Source organism: Streptopelia decaocto (genome assembly GCF_964273445.1).
Source record: "Streptopelia decaocto genome assembly, chromosome: 1".
Classification (NCBI taxonomy): domain Eukaryota; kingdom Metazoa; phylum Chordata; class Aves; order Columbiformes; family Columbidae; genus Streptopelia; species Streptopelia decaocto.
Window position 1 is genome coordinate 42,881,152 of NC_138663.1, and position 18,318 is coordinate 42,899,469.

General features: G+C 42.3%; 2 protein-coding genes across 2 annotated transcripts; both read right to left on the reverse strand.

Moving 5' to 3' along the window:
- Positions 1-864: 864 nt before the first annotated feature.
- On the reverse strand, positions 865-1,346 carry LOC309446727 (histone H2A). Its single transcript, XM_082066723.1, has one exon. It carries the CDS (start codon positions 1,307-1,309, stop codon positions 920-922), a length of 390 nt encoding a protein of 129 aa, XP_081922849.1. The 5' UTR covers positions 1,310-1,346; the 3' UTR covers positions 865-919.
- A 4,820-nt stretch (positions 1,347-6,166) lies between these two features.
- WBP11 (WW domain binding protein 11) lies at positions 6,167-18,306 on the reverse strand. The gene is made up of 12 exons (XM_082059965.1): positions 18,179-18,306; positions 16,480-16,594; positions 15,640-15,671; positions 14,845-14,938; positions 14,265-14,461; positions 13,278-13,411; positions 12,420-12,613; positions 11,414-11,596; positions 10,711-10,815; positions 9,473-9,793; positions 7,914-8,096; positions 6,167-7,271 (listed from the first exon to the last, which is right to left on the reverse strand). Exons 2-12 carry the CDS (start codon positions 16,541-16,543, stop codon positions 6,838-6,840), a joined length of 1,941 nt encoding a protein of 646 aa, XP_081916091.1. The 5' UTR covers positions 16,544-16,594; positions 18,179-18,306; the 3' UTR covers positions 6,167-6,837.
- Positions 18,307-18,318: the final 12 nt, after the last annotated feature.

Consider the following 18,318-nt stretch of genomic DNA (forward strand, 5'->3'; position numbering starts at 1 on the left):
AGCAAGGGGGGAAAAGTGTTCATCTGCACTTTAAAAGTACCACAGTTAAACAAGTTAAAAATAAGTGTATTTTACTTTTATGAGTACAGAGAACTAAGATATGTATTCTCTCATATTTTTCACTATTGCCCACAAGCTTTTGTTTTACCGACAGCCTGTAAACTGTTACCGCTTGCTATTGTAACTGGCAGTAATTAAAATTTTGCACAATCTTATGATTCAAATACTTTGTTTTCAAATGGGTAATTATTAAAATGTGTTTATTGAACTATAACATTTCTTTGTGTGTTTATACTTCACCTTCTTTATGGTAATGTACAGCACTATATCTAAGGTAAAATCAGAACTGGCAACTGGCCTTTAATTTGCCTCAGTGGAGACCAGTTCCTCTCAAACTAATTCACTTTCAGGCAGAAAATGGGCACAGCAGCTCAAAGCCATGAAGAAAAATGTATTAAAAAATAATCAATCATTCAGAATGCCTACTGTTATGAAAAAAAGGACAAAGTCTGAAGGTCAAACGGTTCAGAGCGGGGCACAGTCACTTTTAAAGAGATCAGTCAGTTACCTCAACTTCACACAGGGCTAAGCCGATGCAGGGAGAGGCCTGTGGAGGCTACTCTGACCCCTACCAGGGCAAAATTATTTCCTTCACTTAAACCTGATTTTCAGTATCTACTTACCAACAATCAGGTTTATTTTGCATTTTTGTTAATACTAAACACATAGGCATTATAACAGCGAAGACAATAGTTTTGAGTTTGGGGAGTTTTTGTGGATTTTGATGTTACATGTTTTTGGTGTGTTTTGGTCAGTTTTGCTTGTGTTTTCATATGATCTACAGCTCCTTTTATGATGAAGTGGGTGGCTCTAAAAAGAGCCTTTGGGTTACTTTCGAGAGAAAAATACTCCCCACGTTTTACTTGCTTTTTGCCTTGTGACTATCAGTCTTCTTGGGCAGCAGCACGGCCTGGATGTTGGGCAGCACCCCGCCCTGCGCGATGGTCACCTTGCCCAGCAGCTTGTTGAGCTCCTCGTCGTTGCGGATGGCCAGCTGCAGGTGGCGGGGGATGATGCGCGTCTTCTTGTTGTCGCGGGCCGCGTTGCCCGCCAGCTCCAGGATCTCGGCCGTCAGGTACTCCAGCACGGCCGCCAGGTACACCGGGGCGCCGGCGCCCACCCGCTCCGCGTAGTTGCCCTTGCGCAGCAGCCGGTGGACACGGCCCACGGGGAACTGCAGCCCGGCCCGCGACGAGCGCGACTTGGCCTTGGCCCGCGCCTTCCCGCCCTGCTTCCCGCGGCCGGACATCACCACCAACGCTCTTCCGCTACCGCCGCTCAAACTGACGTGAACCACGCGTCACCGCGCCCCCCGTCCTGTCCCTTTTATAGCTTCCCCGCGCGCCCCGGCCTGCTTTTTGATTGGTTGTAGCACGCTCTCTCTCGCTCCGGCCAATAGCGCTGCGGATCCAAATCCACCCAATGGGAGAGCAGGCTGCTGGCCCTCCCCGTCCCGCCGCCCCGCCTGCCGGCCGCGGGGGAGGAAAGGGACGGGCCGGGCGCTCCCGGCGCGGGGGCAGCGACCACCCCTGGGCGGGGTCCAACCTGTCCCTTCGGCTCTGGTCCGTGCCGCCGCTGCGCCCCGGGACGTGCTCCAGAGGGCGTTTGGTAGGGAAACGTGTCCCCGCCTGCCTGAGGGGAGCAGACGCGCTCAGCTGCCTGCCAGGGACAAGGGGGGAACGTCTGCTTGTGCCATCGCTGACGTTTTAGAATCATCCTGCATTTAGAACTTCAAAAACTCTACTACGAGATTGCTTTAAAAATAGATCAGAGAGTAGAAACATTAGCTTTGGTAAGAATATTTGCAACCCAATGTGTGTAAAAATCAGACAGGAACGTGTAACATGGGAAATTTTTCTGATTCTGCAGAAAAATCACTCAAGTGCTACTCAGACTAACATGGTATTATTTGCAAGGCTGTTCTGCAGAGCATTAGAAATCAGCCTTTGGTGCTTTTATTCAGACTAGAGACTCACTGTACTGATAAGCTGATTTAACTTTATCAAGAGTCAGGATGTTTGGAATTATCTGGGTCCATCTTACAGAGAGATTCTTCGTCATTTTTCTTCCTTTGTTCTAATTATCTCTTTATTCCGTAACAGCTTTTTCACTTTCTTCTATGCATTTCTAGCGAAGGCAGACACTATTTCTGTTTAAATTACTGAAAGAGCCTGCACCCTGGAATTAGCTATATCCTCTGCTACCACAGTGTTTTACAGCAGGCTCTTCCTCTATTTTCCCCACAATTTTGACTTTTGCTCTCATTTCCATAAATTCTAGTTCTGCATGATTTTCCCCCCATCTTCATTCCTTGATGCTTCTGTACTCTAACTTGTGGTTCTTATGCATGCACCCCAGATCCTATGACAGGGATATAATAAAATTATAGTGAAGTGAGTAGAGTGGGTACCAGACTCCGCTGCTTATCTTGGATACTAACATTGTCATATTTCAGGAAAAGACTAAGCCATGACTCACACGAGGCCATCCATGATAACCTGCCAAAACATCCCAAACAAAACACCCCAAAAGAAGACATTTCATCTAAATTCTACAAGTCAGAGAGCAGAGAAATTCATCCTTCTTTCCAGAGGGTAAACTAGTAGGAATTCTGATCTAAACTGTTCCAAGTATGCCAGTCGTGGCAGAAGGATTACAAACAAGGCCAAATTTAATTAAAAAAAAAATCTCCATAGCACATAGAAAGTACAGCCACAACTTATGTTTGGGCAACCAAGATGAGGTCCCTGTTCTGAAGGTTCAGTAACCTTTAGAAAGTATCTTTCCTTAGTGGTGCAATTCACTTAAATTTGAGAAGAAACTTCTCAGTGTGGGTGACAGAGCACTGGAACAGGCTGCCCAGGGAGGTTGTGGACTGTCCTACTCTGGAGACATTCAAGACCTGCCTGGATGCCTTCCTGTGTAACCTCATCTGGATGTTCCTGCTCCAGCAGGGGGATTGGACTAGATGATCTTTCAAGGTCCCTTCCAATCCCTAACATTCTGTGATTCTGTGATCCAAAATTAATCTCAGAATCATTCTGCCTTTCTATGAAATGCCATTGCTAATTTTCACTGATACATAGGGTAAACCACACTACTTATCTATGCCTCAGTTCCTTCTCAGCCATTTTCCTCCCCATGATCATTTCTTCTCCTGTGAACACTCAGCCACAGATGAAAAGCAAGACCACAAGATGGAAGTGGTGTTACAGAGAAGAATCCCAAGTATCTGTATAACCACAATACGAGAACAAATGAGCCTGGGTTTATGTCACCAATTGTCCAAACCTGGGAACATCTGGAGTTGTAGAGAAGATGGCATTATAGGACTGTGTCCATGACCAGTGCCATCATAAGGTAAGTACATAATTGTTTCCATGAGCTCTGTTGAAATACTGTTCTTGAATATGCCACAAGCTTTCTATTGTGTTCTTTTCTCCCTTTTAACAGGGCAATTTCTATTCAAATACTAAGCGTTGATTCAACTCTCCTTCAACAAATCATGTGATATATACACATGTATCTATTTGACACACTTTCTTATTTAAACCCTTTTTGACTGGGTACCGAGACACAGTAGAGACACAGGGGAGGATTTTCCTATTTTATCTTAATAGAAGTTTATGCACAAAACCTTACATAATTTGATGGATGTTCAGCCAAAGCAAGTTATATTGATCTGCTCTTTTTTAAGGATTCCACTCAGAGTCATTACCACAGGCCAAAGATAATACATTAATAAACTGAAAACATTATCTAGCTGATGCGTGCATTGTCAGTTTAGCAGTCAAATTGCTTTACAATCGTTTCTGATGCTGCGAGATAAAAGATGGTCAGCAATCCTCAGAGCTGGATTTGATGTTTCTGCCTTGGCTCGTCATTCATGTAGTTTGTGAAGAACTAGGTGATTAACCAAGTGCATAGATTGAAGTCAGAGCATTCACAGATCCCATTGCTTTTATCAAAGTGACAGGAAGAACTTACATCCTAGAACTGTGGCAAAGGCAAGGAAGGAAAAATAACCCCCATATTAATTTAGCTGAAGACAAACCATAATTGTACTCAATCAGATGAAATATCAGCCCCAAGCACAGCCAGTTTCTACACATACAGTCCCAGCTAGTCATACAGCTCCCAACCTCACGTTTGTCTGAAAACAAAACCACAACAGAATGTGAGAATCCTACTGTATGAGCCACACAAGAGGGAGCAGGCACCCTAGCCTTGGACTCTTCCCAGAAAAAACACCTTCTTGTGACTCCTGGATGATTTGCATTGTCAAATCCAACTCTTCCCTGTGCCCTCAGAGTCCAGCTCAGGGGAATTCTCTCCCCGCCTCAGCCCCACATCTCTTCCCCACCCCCACACCTTTCCCCAAGCCATTTTAGAGGTCTATCGATTGTAGGAAATTACCTACCTCTTTTACAACCCCCTTGCTCCCCAGGAAGGGTGAGGAAGTTATCTGTTATTATACACTTTCCTTGTGAATGAAACTTAGCTTTTTGTGTCCATTTGAACACCTAGCAAATTCAAATCCTTTTGCCTCTGTCTGAAGACAAATGGATACAGCAACAGGTGAATGTTTGCTCTGTCCCAAAAAGAAAAAAAGGTGGTCCACCCTGTGTGAGAATACAGCCAAAGAAACACAAAACAAAACAAAAAAAAACAAACAAAAAATCCAAAAAAATCCAAGTTTAAGTGGAGGAACAGAATTAATCAACTGACTGCTGCAGGTTACTAATGTAACCACAGGGCTGTCAGGGAGATTTTCTTGACTTTGAATGACCTTGAATGGGAGAGAGGTCCTGATCCCACACCACAGTTGTTCTCCTCAGGCTGCTTCCTGGGAGGGTCAATACTATTACTAAACTGAGAGTCAGAGGTCCCAAAATGACCCCCATTCCCCCCCCAAAAAAATCACCATTCACACATTTCACTTATCAAAGAATAAGAACAAAATGCATTTTTTTAAAAGCTGAAATACAGAATATATTCCATAAATATAACTTAAATACATGTATGTGTATTTAAGATACTACCAACACAACTGCAATCAACTGCTGAACGAGGAAAAGAACTGTTGTACAAACCTATTTGTGCCCAGAATTCATGAAAACAAAATCCCCCTGTTCCGGCAGGGGGGGATTGGACTAGATGATCTTTTGAGGTCCCTTTCAATCCCTAATGTTCTGTGATTCTGTGAAAGTTTCCAAGTTTCGGTAGCTGATAATTCTGTCTCCTTAAAACAGATTCAACCTCAAAACACTGAGTATTCTGCTAAGTGCGACACTTATAGCCACCTAAAAGGTATTGTTCGAGGTATCTACTAGTCTAGCAGCTTAACAAATTTTCTTTATTAAAAAACTAGAAACCCACAAGTCTGGATATATTCACCTAGAAATTGATATATTTTTAGAAGGTTTCACTCTTAATCACTAAGAAACCACCAGCTCTTCAACAAGGATAATGAAAGGTTTTCTCAATCTTTCACACTATATTGTATACTTAAAACACTAACTCACACTTTCTTCCTTTTTTTTAGCAGGATGAAGACACCTACATAAATAGCTAACTACTAATATTAGGCCCTGTGCTCAAATTCAGCGTTCCAGACAAAACTTTGCATTTTTGAAATATTTTTTCTCTCTCTGAAGGAGCAGCTCATTTGGGAGAGACATTACCAACACAACTGATCTCACTGGTCTTAAAACTGATTTGCCTATGAGATTCCAGGAGATTCTGTAGTTCGTTTCAAATGAGAATAAAGATCTGCTTCTTGCATGTGGTAAGTGTTATTGGTATATTTGGCTGTCAGCATAGTAAATGAAGCTAAAGGAATACTTCTGCCCAAATAGAAAAATAATTATTTTTAAAGATGGAAATGTCAAAGTTTCAAAAGTATTTGCACCTTAAAGGCATTAAGTTATAGAATTTGAAATCAGACTTTTAGCTGAATTTTAGTTTAGAAGAACGTATTATTTATAATGTAGCTATTGCTTTTCCTTTCTGAGGTTCAGAATGCCTGTCTCTTCCCCCAAGGCCAAAGAACCTCCCCCCTTTCCATCCACAGGCTAGTTTTGGACAAATCACAAGGAAACCAGTATTTTGATACACTGAACGTTTATTGTCTTTCACAAGACAAAATGAAGTTTCCCCTGCCGATGAAAAGCCATTAAGATGACCATAAAGGGGACAGGATGCAAAATTCCAGTGTACAATATACGCAACAAATTACCTCCCTGACTACCCTGGAAGAAAGACAATTGATAATCTCACTGCAACTAAAAATCCAGATTATAAAATATTTACAGAAAGGAACAGTACAGAAAATAACTGGACAACCATATGTGTATGAAATGCTGCTAACACTTTTCTGGCTCCTTAGAAACCTGCTCCACTACCCTCACCAGAGCATTCCAGATGTGCAAAGATTCAGGCAAAGCACAGTCACCCCCCATTCCCACATACCCCTCCCCAGAGCACCATTATCTCCCTCCAAGGAAGGGGAAGGACTCAAGGGAAGCAGCGTCACCTTCTCGACTGTAACTTCCTTCCACAAGTGGACATGCTAGCTCTGAAAGGAGGTCCCCAGCCAAACCTCATCTGCAGCGGTCTCTATTCAGAGCACACTGGCAAGTTAACCTGGGGGTAGGGAACAATTCCCTGTTCTGCAAGCTCTTTCATTGCTTGCAGGAGGGCTTTTCCTTCTCTGCCCTCCACGGTGGTCTGATCTGTGTTCAGAGGAGCAGGAAAGCTGACTAGGACTATGAGAGGTCACAGGAGACCTTCCATTTCCTTCATGAAAGCTTCATACACGTCATCCTTTGTCTGTACGGAGATAGGGGCAGATGATCCAGCCTTAGGGGCAGCTTTGGTTAATGGGAGAGCAGGCTCATCATCCTGTTTTCTCAGGGAGGCAGCAGAAGCCCCTTTATTCTCCCGGCGCACTCGCAAGGCAGTGGGCACAAAGCGAGTGATCTCTGCCTTGGGGTTAGTGATCTGCGGCTTGGCACTGATCGTGGCCGTAGCTTTCTTCTCAATGGTGGCCGCACTGGTGTCATCCGCCTTGGGGCGCTGAATCAAACTGGGTGGGGCACTCAGTACCCCGGGATTTGGAATAGGAGCTGGTGGGAAGAGGCCAGGTGGGGCAGGTCCTAATGGAGGCACCAGAGGTGGCCGTAACATGCCTGGGCGAGGAGGAGGGATACCTGTGAGAAGAAAAGCAAGCATGAGCTGACTCCACACCTGGGAGTCTTAAAATCTTCGATCAAAAAAGATGCACAGGCTCAGAAAGCCAAGAAGGAAAAACAAACCCAACAAGATACAGTAGCACTGTCTTTGGAGGAAAAAAAAAAAAGAAAAAGTTTTGAACCTTGCACCAAATTCTGGGTTGAAAATGCTGCTGATCCTCAGACTTTGAAAGCTACATGTGCCTCTGTATTGCTCCCTTTCAATTTTGAAGTTATAATCTGAAAACAGTTTCTTGATGATCTATCCCATTGGAATTTCAGTCATCAGAAATGTTTGGTCAAGCAGAAAAAATAAATGGCCCTATGTCCAACTCATTAAGTGGAGCACCACTACAGCACCCTGGGGTTATTCAGGAATAGTCCGGCAGGAGTACATAATCTAAAATTCCCTCTTTGAGGACAAATTTCTTGCTGCCAAACTACACAAAGTAGTAAGGAATTTGTTATTACAAAGAAAAAGATACAGCACAATACAGCCACACTGACAGGAACAAAGACAAGCTAGTAACCGCTTATACCTCCTGTCTTGGTCACCACAAGCAGAGACTGGGAAAATCAAGCAGGGAGAATCTTGGCACTGAGGCAACCAGAACACTTTACCTGGTGGGGCAGGAGGGGGCAGGCGAGGAGGAGGCCCACGTGGAGGAGGACCTGGGGGCAGACCTGGTGGGGGGCCTGGGGGAGGGCCAGGTGGTCGCCCAGGTGGAGGGCCTGGTGGCAGAAGTCGAGGTAAAGGCCCACGCAGTCCTGGTAAACCAGGAGGTCTCAGGAATGGAGGAGCTCCTAAAAGCATGCACACAAATGATGAGAAATTTAGTTCACAGCTAAGAAAACCCAAAACTATTCCATCACCTAAAACTAAAAATCTTCAACAGGAATTTGAAAGCTGTTCTAATGCTAACCAGCCACCGCACTAAACAGGTCTTGTAAAAAAAAGAAGTCTCCAAGATAGGCAGCAGTTTTTAGACTCAGAGAAAAGTTTCTTCATAATAGTCAAGTATGTTCTCTCATGTGTAAAAAGGGTTCTTCCCCATGTAATGAAACAACAGTAAAGAAGAGCCACTGAACTGAGATGGTTAGAATTTAAACAGCTACAAGTGAAAGAATTTTTCACTCTGGCATCTGATAGCCCTTCTTGCCTGAAGGGCTTTGCTCTATTGAAAGTAGCTGTTTTGAGGTTTGAGGTTCGCCCTCTAGGGGATATCAGAAGTAAAACTGTGGGGAAGACAATGGAAACAACTTAGGTCTCCCCCCACTCGTAATGGAAAAAAAAAAAATCACATTGTTAATGTACCCATCTAGAATAAAATACATTAAAATTATAGTATATACTGCTCCTCACTGTAGTCCAACTATTGACCTTTGCAATGTTAAGAACCCAAGAGACAGATTTATACACTCTTAAAATTACAAAGCAGCTTGTTACTGTTACCCAGTTCAACTACATGATAACCCTGCTAATTTAGAGAAAATAAATTGCTGTCTTCCTTTAAATTAAAAAATTCAAGTGTTTGCCCTCAAAAACAACATACACTATAAAAAAAAGTTATTGACTAGCCCCATTGCTAATAGTCTCCATGCAGTCTAATATTGTCGTAAATTCAACTTAGTACTTATTTCATCTGAGGATAGTTTTCTGCCCTAACAAGACTAAAATACATTCAGGTGGTGGAACAGCAGAAGCACTGTAGCTTGTTAAAAAAAAAAGCCAAAGCCCATATCTCAGCAGTGGCTCCCAAACCTCTTTAGCATGTCTTGTTCAGGACAAGGTGTGAAGGGAAGAACACCAGAAAAAACAAACAAAAACAAAAACAAACAAAACAAAACACAGACAACACGACACACCAGCATGCTGGAGAGGCATATGGCACCAGGCCTTCTCGTTCTTCATACTCCAACACTGGCCCCACTGCCGGTCACTGCCAATGACCAAATGGCCATCAGGCTGACTACAGCTACAGGTGCCTGATGCCTCAAAAGTGCAGTACAGCAACAACAGACCGACCACAGAAGAGATCAGACAGGTCTCAGCAAGTATAACACTAAGCTCCTGCACCTCATCTGCAACACGTTCTTTAGCTTCACAACTCCCAAACTGATAAACTGTCTGCAGTACCAATAGCCCACATCCTTCAAATCTAAGCAAATTGAGTATTCACCTGGTGGAGGGCCGGGAGGAAGGCCAGTGGGTGGGCCTGGGGGCCTCAGTGGAGGGGCCGGAGGTGGTCCTAGTGGAGGTGGCCCAGGCATAGGAGGTGCCTGTATCTGAGTTGAAGGAACTGACTGTGAAGACTGTTGCTGCTGTTGTGTCTGGGAGGTCGCAGTAGATGACCCCGTCTCTGCAAGAGCTTCCTCACTGAGTTGTTGTTGTTGCTGCTGTTGCTGCTGTGATGTCTCTTCAGACTCCGAGTCATCTTCCTCCTCCTCCTCTTCTTCTGAATATTCCTCTACTTCTCTCCCTTCTTCTGGAATTTCCTGACCTGGAAATGGAGACATACTTACAAAAATCAGTCCACAGGTAATATCTGTGAACATCACAGATAAACTTAAGCATACAAAATAAAAAAGAAATATAAACTTCAAAGGAAATTAAACTGACTACATTTTGTTATTAAACAGAAAATTAAAAAAAAAAAAAAAAACACAAAAAAGTCACAGTTCTGGATAGCTCTGCTACCAAGAGTTATGTGTTCCTGTGGGAACTGAAACTTCTACCCAATCCAAATTGCAGCTATTTGATCTACGGTTTGTGGGAGCTTGAGAAGGGCAAAGGGTGTGCAAAAGGAGAGGGGAAGGAACATGAAATAACTTCCTACGATCATTTGAAGGGTGTGGGGGAGAAACTGTTTTTTAATTAAAATAGAACGGATTTTATTTAGACCTAAAATAAACATAATCCCCATCTCCAAGAAACACTAGCACCTCTAAAAGATGCTGAGGTGTCTTTCTAAAACAAAAAACCCAAAATATTCACTCTATGGGTTAACTTGTTTCTGCAAAAGGACATTTTTAGGGAGCATTAATTCTTACAGGTTACAGGCTGAGCCCAAAGACAATCTCACCTTTTGTTGCACTAAGAGGCTCACATTTCATTTGAGCAATTGCTTAAAAGTTAAGCAAGATAAAATTCAGAGGAAAAAATCCCAGTACATCAAAAAAACTTGTAAAACGCTACTAAAACTTCAACTCTGCTTTGCGAAACACACACATTACTAGACTGAAAATAACTTTAAAAGGTAAAATGACAAACACCTAACCACAGCTGATACTCCTAGCAGACCTTACATTATGACAATAAAATATCTACTCCATCAAAGAAAAACTCTGCAAAGTAAGCTTACCAGAGAAACTTCAACTGGAAGCCTAATGGCATACCTGATATATCTGTCTCACTGACCTGCCATTCGTAACATCATGGCCTGGAGTGGAGTCAGTTCTTTCATGTTCTTTTTCTTTTTTCGTGACTTCCCAGCAGGCATGTCTGCAAACCGTACACTATGACCTGAAGAAACCAAAGCATAGGCAAGGGTGGCCAGGAGGTGGGAAGAAAATAATAAAAACCAGTCTGTAAGTCTTCTACCTGCTATGGATAATGTATCATTCGAAGATAATGATGCTCATTACGTAAGAGTTAACATTGATGTCACTGATTATCTGAACTTTTGCTAAGCCAGTGTTGACTATCAATTGGTCTCTGCTGAGCAATCAAGAAATAAAATATTATCCAAAAGCATTAGCAGTATGAAATTCAGTTCTCTTAGAAGTGTTGTTTAAGTCACTGAAGAATGAGTATATTTTACACTGAGGGTTAATTTTTGTAGGATACCTTGCAATTCAATGTTCCAGGTGAAAAATGGCTTGCAAGCTTATTAAGCTAACTCAGCTGTTAAGAACACAGGTCCATCTGAAAAGATGCTTCACTTTTAGATAGATTCCTTCTGATTCATTGACTTACAGAAATTCTTCTGCTGTTAGTTAGAACAGTTAGCTGGCTAAACAATTTACTTCCCCCCTGCCTCAGCCAGGATAAGACACGAACTCTGTTAAGTAGTGTTTCTCTTTTGAAAAACCAACCCCCAAACTATAACTTCCCATCATACCGGATTTCTTTTCTTCACCACCTTCCCTCTCCTTGTCATTATCACGATGCAGGAAGTCCTCGCCTTCACTGTCTGCATCTGACCTATCGCTGTCACTGTCATCACTACTCTCGTCATGCTTGTCTTGATCCATATCCTCATCTTCACTGGTACTGGACATATCATCATCATGCCCTCGCTGTCCTGCAGGAAACAAAGTATTAGGAAATGCATAAACTCCAAATATACTAGTGTGAGAGGCAGAATACTTTCTATGTCTACAGCTGGAAAGATCCCCCTAGCAACAGCATGGACACGTTGTCAACCCTTTACTGTTTAGCACATATGCTTAAAGAATGTTTTGGAGAGCCTATTTATAAGACTTCCTATTAACCAGCTAGTTAATTTGCACAGCAAACAAGTGAAGGTAAATCTTGTCTGCAACTCATTAGTTCACTTCTATTCAGCAATTGCCCACCATTGAAATACTTCAGTGCTTTCTGGTATGCAATAAAGCTGATCTACCCATTCAAAAAGGTTTCTGGGGATGATACAGTAACTGTGTTAAAAAAGAGGACCCAGGTTCTCCTACCAAATCTATACCCAAACTTGGTTTGGATTTTGGAGGGATTGGGTTTTTTTTTGTTTTGTTAGTTTTTGCTGGTTTGTTGAGATTTTTGTTTTGTTTTAAAGGGAAGATTTCTCAGATAAAGGTTTTTTTCCCTTTATTTTTGTTTTTAATTTTGTTTTGTTTTTTAAGAGATAATATGTAGTGTTTCAGCCTTGTTAAGTCTACACAGAAAAATATCCAACCTCTGCAACATAAAAAAAAAAAAAAAAAGCAACAGGTAGAATCACCTCAGAGGTACAATCACTCAAGAAGAGCAAGAAGAGTCCTTCAGGTAGTATTAACACCCATATAGCCAGAGAACAACTTGTCTCGGGCACATTATGTTCATGAGAGTACTATCCAGAGCAGAACAGAGAGGTCAAGGAAAACCCCAGACAGTAACAGGAAAGTCCCTACCTGCTTCAGAACCGTAAGAAATCTCCTCTTCTCGTCTTCGAGGAGCCATCTCCAAAGTGAAGCCCACTTTACGGCCATACATCTGTAGGACCTGAGGTGGGGGTGGCCCTGGAGGAGGTCCAGGGGGCTTCCTGCCTGGAGGCAAACGTGGAACACCAAGCCCAGGAGGAGGAAGCATGGACCGAACTGGTGGTCTGGAATTAAGAAAGGAAATGAGAAATGTAGGAGCAAACACAAATGAAAGCAAACACGCACTTCTGTAGCCTTCTCTGATGCTTACACGGCAGCCTTCTAAAAAGAAACACAAACATTTATAAAATATAGATTTGTCCCAAAAAGGTTACAGCCTCACACAAAGACATGATTGCTGAAGGTCAGACAAAAGCAAGCTTTTCAGAAGGCAACTGAAGATTGAATTCCACCACAGAAGCAGAATGAGGTAACCACAAAGTTGGTAAAAACAGAAGGCTATTCAGAAAGAAATAGAATGAACTAGTACTAGAAAAAGAAACTTGACAAACAAGGAAATCAGGAGCTTAAACTGGATATACTAGCAAGACAAAAGAACACATATGGCAATTTAAGGGGAATTTTTGTTCAAAGTGGCAGGGCTTTAAGTTTTACCCATATGCAGAAAGACAGATGCTAGAAGACAGTGTATTACTCAAAATAATTTAAAGAAAAAAACTGTAATAGAAGGAAAATATTTAAAAGGGCTTTGGTTAAAAGAAAGTATATAATTCACTCACAGAATTCCCAATTTCCACTAGACAATATCACCTCTGCTTCTGCCCCTCGTGCCCCCCAAGTAAGAGCGCTCCTTTTTTACTTTCCCTCCAAGTTTCTTTTTCCACTTACCCATAGGCTGATGTTTTCTTGAGGATAGAAGGTGGTTGGGCCCCTGGAAGGGGAATGTCCTGTATGAGTATGTTGGAGGGAGCATGTGGCATATCTGGTAAGGGGATACTTTCCACTTCAACATGCTGAGCATTCTGGTGAAGAAATAAAAAATAAAGAAAAGAAAAAGAGAGAATGGATTACTCCCACAGAAGCTACTGCACAACCTCATTACCTTTCAAAGTACAGAACACACAGGACCTGCCATCACTTGCCAAAGGTGTCTGTTCTTAGGGCACATTATCTTGCAGCACTTCATGAGAGACATTTGGGAAAAAGTCAACAGTATAAGCTTTCAATACAAAACAAAGCAGATGCAGTGCACCCATGAAAGGCTTTAGCATTTCAGTCAAAACCCAGTCAGGTTTCCATCTCCTTCTAGACCTCCAGTCTCCAAAGCAAAGGGGCTACAGACAAGTATGCCTGTATTTTTTTAAGCATCCAGAAGGCACAAATCACAACCTGGTGCATATTCTAAAGAAAAACATATCTTGAAGATACTTGCACTTGGGCAACATTATGTTCTTCAGTATGGTAGGGAAGAATGTCAAACAAAGCTCTTTAAAGGAATGCCAAAGGATTCTCATTATTTCCAGCAACAGATTTAGCAGAAATTCACAGAAATTTCACCTGCACACTCACAAGTTTACTCTAAAACAGAAAACAAATACTGATATTGTCAATCTGCAGCATAGATTTCCCTTTCCCCTGTAAGTTCTTGTTGAATGAAAACAGTATATTGGAGACAAATGCAGACTTGACAACCCCCATGTTGTCCTCACTGAAATGCTATAAGTGGAGACACTATGAAAATTAATATAAGTACTTAATATGGGGCACATAATGGGTGTCTTATAAAGTTCCCTTCCTACATAATTGTCAAACCTAATGCGCAGACAAAGAGTATACACTACCACAGATACAAGCCTGAACTACAGCAAGCATTACCTTGACAGCATCAAAATACTGGCTGAGTTGTGATCTCTTCTGCTCGTACTCCACTTCCAGCTTGCGCAGTTCTTTATAGATGTCAGGATTCTCCTTCTCATAGAGCCGCAAGATGCGCTCAAAAGTTTCACGGAGCTTTTTGCGTTTATCCTTTAGCACTTTTTCATTAAGTTGTGGCTGCTGTACTGGGTTAAATTCTAATCCAAGACAGCAAAAAACAACCCCAAAATTCTTAAGTTACTCCAGTCCACAACTGTGAGGAATGAAACAACTTCAAAGCAGACAACTTCCAATCCCTATTTCCAGGAAGTCTTCAGCCTTACGACAATCACCTCCTTCAACTCCAAGTCATTATCGCACACACTACTAAGTCTTCATAGCAGCCATCTTCTTGACAAAAAGAGAGTACTATTTGATAGCACATCAATCATAATCAACCCCCAATTATTCATAGAATCTCCCCTTCTAACAGGAAAAACAAAAGGTTACTCTATTTTAATCTCCCAGTCATCCCTTAATACTGTGTTATGCGTCTACATAAACCACTGTCAAAGTCCAACACCTGGTAACTCTCACTTACCCATCTCATCCAATTTTTCCATGTCCCGGATAATCTGCTTTGGATCTTTCATCTTTAATACAGCTGCTCGTACCATCATTCGTTGCTTTTTGTTCTAAGACAACCAGAGATCAAGGAGGTCAGAAAAGTGTCACAGGAGAAAGAGACAGAACCTTTGTACCAAATACACCCCCTCTCAATATTCTCAGTCTGCAGAAAAAAAAAATTCTTCAAAATGCCCCGCAAATATTAACCGTGGCACGCAGCAGCAGCAACAGTAATTAAGACTTCTGGGAATTTTCATTCCACTATCTTGCTATTTACAAATGCTTCTATAATTTGTTCACTCCAATTAAAACATATAATCAACAAGATAAACCAACTGACAAAAGGTATATAGCAAAACATGCTAAAATGTATTTGAGTTTTGGGTCGTTCATTTATGGTTTGTTTGGTTTGGGTATTTTTGTTATTTGCTTGTTTGTTTCAGTTTTATGCTTGCTTGTTTGTTTGTTTGGGGGGAAGGGTGGGGTGTTTTTTTTTTTTAAATTCCCAAGTACTTACAATAATGTTTCAAAAAGCTGCAATTGTCACAAGTTAAAAAATACCAGATTATGAGATAGGGTTGCTCAACAAAAAAAAAAATTCTGTCTGTGTTTTCCTGAAATACTTGTTTGGACAGTCTTTTCCAAAGTGAATCTCAGGATATTAACCAAAATATCTGTAGTCTGTTCATTGGCTGTGGCCCATTACAATCACAAATATGATACATAGTGCGGGGAACGCCAAGTAAACATTCCTGATCTCTTTATTTACCTTCTTCAGCTCCCTTTTCCGAGCTTCCTTCCCTAGAGAGGTGAGAGAAAGAGAAAATAACTTGAAAGAGACGGTCAAATTCATGAAGAACCTTTCCTTCATCAAGATTAGTGCTGTTTCTCAACAGTTCACTGTTTGCAAAGACTGTAACATTTAAACTTGTCTTCCCAGTGAAAGACAGCATGAAGTAGATTTCTATTTCATGTGTATCACACAGAAAGAAAAGGAGATACAGTAGTATTCATATCTCCAGAGGCAGAAGTGTTTCTATATAGAAAGGAACAACAGGCAGCAAAAGTCATACTGATATGTGCAGTCATGGAAGGATTTCTGCACTGAAGCTGAAATAGATCCAACAACAAACAGCACACTCTAAAAATATGCAGGCTTTGAACACACATCTGAAATAAAGCATATTCACAATGGAAGTCTGGATTTCCCTTATCTGCTTTGCACTGATAACATTTGGCATGTTACCAATAGAAAGAACACAGTTAGAAGACTCCCTCATCTAACTAGACCACTTGCAAAATTCGACATGTTCCTCATATTCCAGCCTCAGACAGATGAATTTGCAGTCTAGCCAACAGCTAAGTACAAAGACCCGTGAACACTGGTACCTACAGTAAAAAACAAGAGGTAAATACTGAAGAGAAGCAGCAGCATGAAAGCAAGTAGCCTTCTCAGGAAGTTTTTACACCAGCCAAACCTGAGATAATACTTTTCAGGGTGAATCAGAACTGAGTTTCCCCACAAGTGAGGATTTTATCTTCAGAGAAAGCTTTTAATCTGCTTCCCTGTAACCCCCATTCCCATCTGCTTAGCTTTACAATTACTTACGGGCCTGATCCGTGGGATTCATGAACTTCCCACTCTTGGTGGATGATGTAGATCTCCGCCCCATTTTGACTTCTTTCCTTCCGCCTCAAAACAAAAATTAAAAAGAGGGAGAGACCTGGAAAAGATGACATAGTTTCAGGTCCTATGCATGAGCACCTTGAGTATGCTTATTCCTCCTCTCTATATCAGCAGCTTGCTCCGTCAAAAACCTCAAATACTTGTGTGGTCCTCAGACATCTACATCATCACCCTACTTTAACTAAGTACTACTATTTAAGTGCCTACTTACTACTACTTTACTATGTACCCACTTTAAACAAATCAACTAGTTCATTATTCACCCCAAGATTCAAAACAAGAAGATTTTGCTTATACTACAGCAGGGCGCAGGGGAGGAAGAGACACGCATTCTGTTTTTCTGAGCCTACCAGAGTTCTTCTAGCTTGTCACTTACTTTCATAAGTGCTCTTAAATTTTTACCTGTCTATTCCTCTCTATTTCAAATGTTCCCACAAATTTCCTCCTCTCCTCAAACATTTAGGCTGCCCTTGATCTCTTTCCCCTGCACTCACTGTACCCATTAGCAAGCGTTCTGCACACGCATCTGTGTCGTCTTCTCCTCCCCATAGGCCACTGCTATACCCATCCTTATGCTCTCTACCTCCATCAGTGTTATTTCAAGCTGTGTTATGATGACCAGAGAAGAAAAGGTTATTTGGGAAACAACTTACAGACTACCGAAGTGTCCAAACTATAGCCAGGGCTATTGCCTCTCTCACAGATCTAATCTCCTCCCACCTCTGCCCCAACTTGCCTGTCAAAACACCATGAGAGGCTGCAGGGAGGGGGACGAAAAAAAAATAACCACACAATGGATTCAATCCCAGAATCTAAAACACCCTCTGAAACTTGGGAGCTGATGGGGTACAGATTTGTAGTCACCACACTCATCCAAATAGATTGCAACCAGAATGAAAGGATTCACGAGTTCACTCTGAAATTCTCTGCAGACTCAATACAGTCATCATGTGCATCTTTCTTTCCTAATTACAGAAAATGCCCCTTTCAAACCACTAAATGATATCCGTCCCCCTACCCCTTAAAAAGAAGTTTAAGCACAGCATCTCGCTTAGTGCTTCAAGGCCTCACAGAAAGGGTTCCAAGCTTCTATGACTGCCCACATTCAATGCGCTAACTAGTAAAAAACGAGAGAGCTCTGCCCACGGGTCCTGCTACCAGGTTATGCTCACAACTGTCCTGCTGCCTGCAAAACCACCTCATGATTTCTGATTAACAACATAATATTACACCAATTTATTTTTTACTTTTGCAAGACACCATCATTTCCTTAGGTGGGACGCTCACCAGTCAGAAGCAGGAGTTACATTTGCACCCCACGTTTCCCAGATTTCTACTATTTTAAGGGGAAAAAAAGAGTAAACTCCTGAAACCTCGATTCCAAATCCTTTTAGGACACAAAGCAAAGAGCTTCAATTATACAACCGAAGGAGAAATGGGAGTGGGAACTAAAATCTAAATTTATGATATTTTTTGGCCACTGGGGAGCGATGCAGAAGGTCTCCCATGAGGCACCCAAAAGCCTCCCCTCCTCCCTCGGCGGAGGGAAGAAGAACAGGCGGCGGTGCAAACTGCCCTCTCCTCCTCTCCTCCCAGCCCGGTCCCGCCGCGCTGCTCTCACCCTCCGCCCGGCCGGGCCGTCCCGGCTCCTCCCGCCGAGCGGCCTCTACGAGGCCCGCGCTCCCCGCCGCGGCCCCACCGCCATCTTGAACCGAGTGGCGCGCTGCCGTAAGGCGCGACTGCCGAACGGCGCTCCGGAAG